Genomic DNA, 7,288 nt, shown 5'->3' on the forward strand with positions numbered 1-7,288 from the left:
GCTCACACCCACAAGAAACTGTGCATATGTGTAAAGGAGGTCACACAGGTCTCTGATAGCTGCAAAATTAATAAACACAGTACATTAATCAGTACTTTGCAGTAACTAAAGTTGTTGTAAAATTTGAGATGATTGAATTTCACAACTTAAGAGACACACTGATTAGACAACTCAGCCTCAATGAACAACATAAAGAAGCATTATTGATTTAATTAATGTAATGTGAAGACTTATGATTTTACAGTGTGTGTCTGACTCTATGTTGAGATAATTAATTCACAATGACAATAATTGACATAATTTCTACCAATTATGACAAATGTAAAAATGGAAATATAAGTTTAATAGTTCACCTTGAAATCTGCCAATGATGCCATCAGTATATCTAATTCTTTTGTGGCAGCAGATGCACCAGCACTAGATGTCTTCGGATAGTCGATATCTGTCCTGACTTCCCGAACTATCGTAGAACTTGTCTGCTGATGTGTGTCATTTACATCACTAAAAAGAAACACAAGTGAAAATCATCTTTTTTTCTACAACATTTAATATTCTCATTCTTTTTTCTGTGAAACAGAGCAGATTAAACTTAATACAGTTAGAATATATGGGACACTCTCAAAACGAAAAATAACTGCAGTCTTTGCAAAATGTTCAAGTAAGATATAGCATCATTAATTACAGCTATTTTGCTAACTTAGTTGTATTCCAACCATTCTTCTATTCTCGTTATTCATATTAATGCAACTGTGTATACAAATACACAATATTTTCTGTTCTGACATACCCATTTGGGACTACAGTATTTAGTTCATCAAGTAGGCTATCAACTGATGGTCTGACTCTAGTTTCTTGTGAGCTTGAAGGTCGTCCAGTTGGTGTTGTTGAACCATTTACTGTGCTCATATCTAGAAAGCACAAATTTTAAAGAAGTTTAATTATATTCAATATGTTATCATACTTTGACAAGGCACAAATATTCCACCATATGTAGAACAATAGGAGAATGGTACACAAATGTTGCTTACCTCTTCTTTCAGTGTAGCTTGAATAATGAGCATTGCTCAAATCTTGAAGCAGTGTGTCCAGTTCAGAAAGATTGTTATTCAGTGATGGCATTTTTGCAGGAGTGCTTTGTTGATAGGCTGTCTTACTGGTCATTACAGAATCATTAATCAGTCGCTGATTCTGATATGTCGGCTATAAAGAAGAAAAAATTATGATAACTATTTGCGTAAAATTGTATAGTATGCTGAGATTACACTGATCCAAATCTTATCCGCTTGCTTTCAAAATCTAGTAATCATATTTTCAACCTAATCTTAAACTCATAAGATGAATCATGTGCACAAAAATGCATATGCTTGTAAGCAATGATTTCATAACTATTTGTCACAATGATAACTACTACAGACGAAAATTAAGTGAGTAACTTTTCCTTCATCACATTTTCCTGTCTTTATTCCATCATGTGGGCATTTCTATGTTAATTCAACAACCATACATAAAACACAAAACTCAAATCATGAAAAATAACAATAATGAGTAAATGTTCTGGTGTGCACTCCGACTGAACATATACTCTACAGTACCACATTTATTTGATAGATAATTTTTGAAACTTCAGCCATTGTCTTAGATAAATTTTCTGCATTTCCTGCCTTGAAAGACTTAAGACACTATAGAGACTGGTGTAATAATAAAATAAAGCAGTCATTAATCCAAGATTGTTTTGAATGTCACAGTGTTTTACTAGGCATAGTACTGTTGGGAGGTGGTACCTCTTTACCTTCCTCTGACCTCTGTGCTGATATACCCAGCCTGTTACATGGGAACCTAACATTCTCTTGTGGACTCCAAACTATGGTGCAACTCAGCTGTTTTCATATCAACAAACATTGGTAGAGGTGAAAGAAGTGAAAAGTGACGGATAAAAAACCTAGAACTGACCACAGATCAAACCCAAACCATTGGATTTCTGTTCTGGCACTTCACCACTGAGTCACTAAACCAATATAAATGTATAAATTCTCTTAATTCTGCAGCTATAATCTGCTATACTATACGTTTACTGTGACAGCAACAATGAAAAAAATTAATTTCACGAGTTAAACACTTATGGCTACAAGTATCAACAGAAAACTCTCATCACATAGCTTTATAAGTACCAGCAGTAATGGTTAAACTTCTAAGGTGTCTACCAATTACAGGTGGAATGGACCATGCAATTCAGAAGTAGGTACTCATTGTTTTAAATAGATGCATGTAAAGTGCTGCAGGACTGCCTGTGCATAGCACTGACTGGAACACAACAGTATGCCTGTGACTATGACCAAGATGCTCTGTCACTACGCTTTGTACTCTTCAGTCTCTGATGCCATTTGTGCAGCTTGTTCATCAACAAACAGAAATGGTCTTCATGTACTCCAGTATTTAAGAAACAAAATAAATCTAAATGGAATATGGCACAGATATGCCACTTGATGGAAGACTTCCAGAGTGGCAGAGTTTCATGCATCAATGCGCCTCAAGTCAGGGCCCTAGAAACATATAATGAACTCAACAGGTTGCATGATTTGTATTGTAAAACTGTTGACAGGCAACACCACTTAAATATACCACAACAATGCCATTTCCAAAGTCCATCATTTATTTTGGAATAACCATTCAAAGCAATACAAGAAGGGGGGGGGGAGACATTAATCATGTAGTGAGAAAAGCATAAAATACCATGATTCATTAGGACAGTTCTGAAATATGTCAGTTTCATATGAAGTGCAAAATTCTTTTCAGCTGCATTACTGTGTAGTGTGAAGTCTGTTAGAAATCTCACATGATAAGAATGATGCAACAGACTCAGATAGTGAGCACTACAGAGGAGAGATTATGCTTTAAGCAAAAAAACTGCTCTTGTTAACTTTAGTGGAGGGTAAACCACTGGCTACGAATTGGCTACATCCGTGAAATGTAAGTTGTAAATCGGTGAATAAAGAGACTGAATTGAATTGATATTTCTTGTAACAACATAAACACTGCACATGAGCAATAAAAATTAAGTTAGAGGAAAAACAGACATATGGATGTGCACATACACATTATTTCCCCATGGTTTCTATGACTGGAGTAACATCATCTACATGTTGTACTGCTATTAATTCTGTCACAGTATGTAGACAGTTGCAGTAGATGTAGCTTATGAAGATGTCACATTTCACACTTGGTTTCTTACAGTCTGAACAGTAGTAAAGTGCTGGGAACTTCAGTTTCAGAGTGATTGAAATGAAAGGTGATGTGTCTCAAGCAGGGAGTCAAAAAAGTTTGTTACATGGTACAAAAAGAGCGTGGAAAATAATACCAACTTTGAGAAAAAATGGTTGTGGAGCTCATAATAAATTTTTATCTGATCTTCTGCTCTTTTCTTTTCAAAGTTCATCTCCTATAGAAAAAGTAAGGATGGTTAGAGTTTAGTGTCATTTCATGACACTGACCTTGCCTCACTGTGTACTCACCAGACCACATAAGCTAAGCAATGTCAGGTGTACTTGGATGGGTAACTGTCTGGGTATGCCATGTACTTTTGCCTGCTTTCCCTTTGCCTTATGGCAAAGGGGAGGAGGGGTGTGGCGTAAAGTCCCTGATCATTGGTCTTTGCACCAATGCCCTGGATTAAATTCCTAAACTCTTTGCATCCTCTCATGAAGTGAGGGCACCTGACACTGTCAACAGTGATTTGTCCATCATCTTCGTTCTTGTACTTGTTATCATCAGCATCATCATGACCATCTTCATTATCATCATCTAGCATAAACATGAGAACACTCTACATCTACTCATTACAATCACCTAACTTACCAGATACAGTTAAAACACTCGACTCTCAACTCTGCTATGGAAAGGTGTCATTGTGCATGAAACATAGCAATTCCAATTAGGTAGATGAACCTGCTCTTTGTGCTCCCAGTCGACAATGCCATGTGACTTTACTTCAGGGAGTTTTCAGCGCTGTTGTCACTAGAGATAGAGAACTAGTTCAGTTGGAGAAAGATGGGGAAGGAGTGGCCACAGCCTTTTCAGTCAGTCGTCCATAATTTGTATGAAATAATTCGTGGAAACTGCATAAAATCTAAATACGAGTGGTGAACCGTAATTTTAAAATCACTGATACCATATAACAACCCAGAGCATAACTTTATTAATAATATGAACACCCTCGTTTAAATACCACATTTTTCGAGCTTGTTTCCTGAAATATCTGCATTGCACTGAAATATAATTCTGTTTTTATCAGCTTATGGAACTCTGGCCCTGAAGGTAGGAAGAAAGATTAGGGTTTAATGTTCCGTCGACATCGAGGTCATTAGGGACAGAGCACAAGCTCGGGCTGATTCTGAGGAATGGGAAGGAAACTGGCCGCGCCCTTTCAAAGGAACCGTCCTGGCTTTCACTTTCAGTAGTACAGGGAAATCACAGAAAATCTAAATCAGGACTCTTATATACAGATTTGAACTGTCATTCTCCCGAATGCAGGTCCAGAACACTAACCAATGTAGCACCTCAGTCGGTCTCAGAGCCACCAATACGACAGCTGTTAGTATGGTGTTGCATTTATCTCCAGTCATGATAGAAGTTACAAGAGTTTTAATGAGAGAAAGCAGTTTTTGTCTGCAGCATATTGGTGCTTCATGGTGTAACGCTTTCATTTCCGTTATGGTGAACTGAGGTGACAAACTTCATGGGACAACGATATGCACATACACAGATGGCGGTAGTATCGCATACAAAAGGTATAGAAGGGCAGAGAATTAGTGGAGCTGGCATTTTTAATCAGGTACTCCATGTGAAATGGTTTCTGACGTGATTATGGGAGTTAATAGACTCTGAATGCAGAACGATGGTTGGAATTAGATGCATGGAACATTCCATTTCGGAAATAGTTAGGGAATAAAATATTCCAAGATCCACAGTGTCAAGAGTGTGCCGAGAATACCACATTTCAAGCATCACCTCTCGCTCGCCACGAACAACGCAGTGGCTGACAGTCTTCACTTAACGACCGATAGCAGTGGCATTTGTGTAGAGTTGTCAGTGCTAACAGACAAGCAACACTGCGTGAAATAACTGCTGAAATCAATTTGGAACGGATGTCGAATGTATCCGTTAGGACAGTGCGGCGAAATGTGGCGATAATGGTCTACAGCAGCAGACGACCGTCGCAAGTGCCTGTGCTAACAGGACAACATCGTCTTCAGTGCCTCTTCGGGGCTGCTGACTGTTATCGTTTGGACTTTATACACTATTGGAATTTTCTCGAGCTTCTAGGCGTGTCCAGTGGTTTAAAATCCACGAGTTATCGGCCGAGTTCTCCTCGGCCATTGTCAAGTGGTGACTGTCAAATGATTGATGCTGCTGCTGCTGCTGCTGCCCTTATATAGTTGCGCTGTCTTCAGTGACGTCACTGGTGCTCGCTCCAGCGCCATATATGGTAATGTTTTCATTGCGCACTTGCCGTGCCCGCTTCAACCTTCCGATGGCCGGGTTCCAAGCTGTGCTTAGCTCCAGGCCGCCGTCTTTATTGAGGGTGTTGCCAGAAATTTTTAACTCGATCGCTTCTTTTATAACACTGCCCGCGTAATAACAGATGTCTCGGCAAATGCAATACGGTGAATAAGGTGAAAGGTGTCTGTATTTGGCAATGAATTGCCGCTGAGTTAAGAAATTCATTGCTAAATACAGACACCTTTCACCTTATTAGCGACCCAATCACCTTCACTATTGTTGTGACTTGGCAAGACAGCCAAGCCACTAGGAGGTGAAGCTCACGCAGGCTGGCGTGAGGTCTGGAACAGTTAAAGAATTTGAGTCTAGCAAATAAAGTGCGTAGCTGTCGGAATACTTAACTTTAATCTATAATTGGTGAACATCGGTCTGACGGTACATGCATCACAAGATAAATAGCAAATGCTAATGGCGCCTTGCTAGGTCGTAGCAAATGACGTAGCTGAAGGCTATGCTAACTATCGTCTCGGCAAATGAGACCGTAATTTGTCACTGAACCATCGCTAGCAAAGTCGGCTGTACAACTGGGGCGAGTGCTAGGACGTCTCTCTAGACCAGCCTTGTGGCGGCGCTCGGTCTGCAATCACTGACAGTAGCGACACGCGGGTCCGACGTATACTACCGGACCGCGGCCGATTTAAAGGCTACTACCTAGCAAGTGTGGTGTCTGGCGGTGACACCACAACCATCATTGATAAATTGGCCAGCGAGGTATCCGCCAAGGTCCTAAGAGAATATCGTAGGGAGATTGAGTAGTTAGAGAACCAATATGTGACATCACGCACCATCCCATTCTACCAGGATGCGTACTGGCCGACCGCCGTGACGATCGGGATCCGACGCATCCAGGACTAGGGGGAGGGTGCGAACACACCGATGATAGACAAAGCACACTGATTAAGACCCAGTAGCTAGAATTACCTGTAGGAAATAGTTAGTAGGATACTTTTTAGAAACCTGCAGCGATTTGCGTTAAGGCCAGGCCACTGCTAGGGGCACGCACACTGAGATTAGCTCGGTGGGCATGGCCATGAGATAGTAGGTTTATATCTTCTTACTGGCACACCTGTAACGCTGCAGGATGTAATTGTTAGTAGAGTAGGATTGAGTAGATAGCATGGTACACTAACAGTAGATCATTTAGATACCCATAGAACTAACTTCCTATCCTGTAGTTGATACTAATAATAGAAAATAGAGTTTTGGTAAATGCTGCTGAAATGTAACCTTGTATGTAATTTTGACCCACTAATGTTTTTAGGTGGTGGGTTATTTTGTATGATATTGGTTTTGATGAATAAAGATTTTTAAAAAATGCAATACGGTGTCCGTTTTCTAAAGCATGTTCCGCCACCGCTGATTTTTCAGGATACCGTGGGCGAAAACATCTCTCGAGTTCCAAACTGTAGCCTAGTCAGAGGAGTCCCGATTTCAGTTGGTAAAAGCCAATGGTAGAGTTCAAGAATGGCGCATATCTGACGAAGCCATGGACCCAAGATGTCAACAAGTCATTGTGCAAGCTAGTGGTGGCTCCATAATGCTGTGAGCTGTGTTTACATTGAATGTACTGGGTCTTCTGGTCCAACTAAACCGGTCATTGATTGGTAGTGTTTATGTTCGGCTGCTTGGACACCATTTGCAGCCATTCACGGACTTCATGTTCTCGAGGAATAAGAACATTTTGACAGTTCGAGCAAATGATACGGCCGCCCAGATTTCCCGACATGAATCC

At 40.2% G+C, this 7,288-nt stretch overlaps 1 protein-coding gene across 6 annotated transcripts in view; it reads right to left on the bottom strand.

The window, feature by feature from the left end:
• Window positions 1-7,288, bottom strand: part of LOC126485748 (leupaxin) — a 506,478-nt gene that overhangs the window by 9,134 nt on the left and 490,056 nt on the right. For all 6 annotated transcript variants that reach the window (XM_050108901.1, XM_050108900.1, XM_050108902.1 and 3 more), the window contains exons 3-5: window positions 1,029-1,200; window positions 788-908; window positions 354-501 (exon numbers count right to left, since the gene is read on the bottom strand). In XM_050108901.1, coding sequence (XP_049964858.1) covers window positions 354-501; window positions 788-908; window positions 1,029-1,200 — 441 coding nt within the window. The remainder of the gene's footprint in view (window positions 1-353; window positions 502-787; window positions 909-1,028; window positions 1,201-7,288) is intronic.

Source organism: Schistocerca serialis, chromosome 1 (genome assembly GCF_023864345.2).
Source record: "Schistocerca serialis cubense isolate TAMUIC-IGC-003099 chromosome 1, iqSchSeri2.2, whole genome shotgun sequence".
Lineage (NCBI taxonomy): Eukaryota > Metazoa > Arthropoda > Insecta > Orthoptera > Acrididae > Schistocerca > Schistocerca serialis.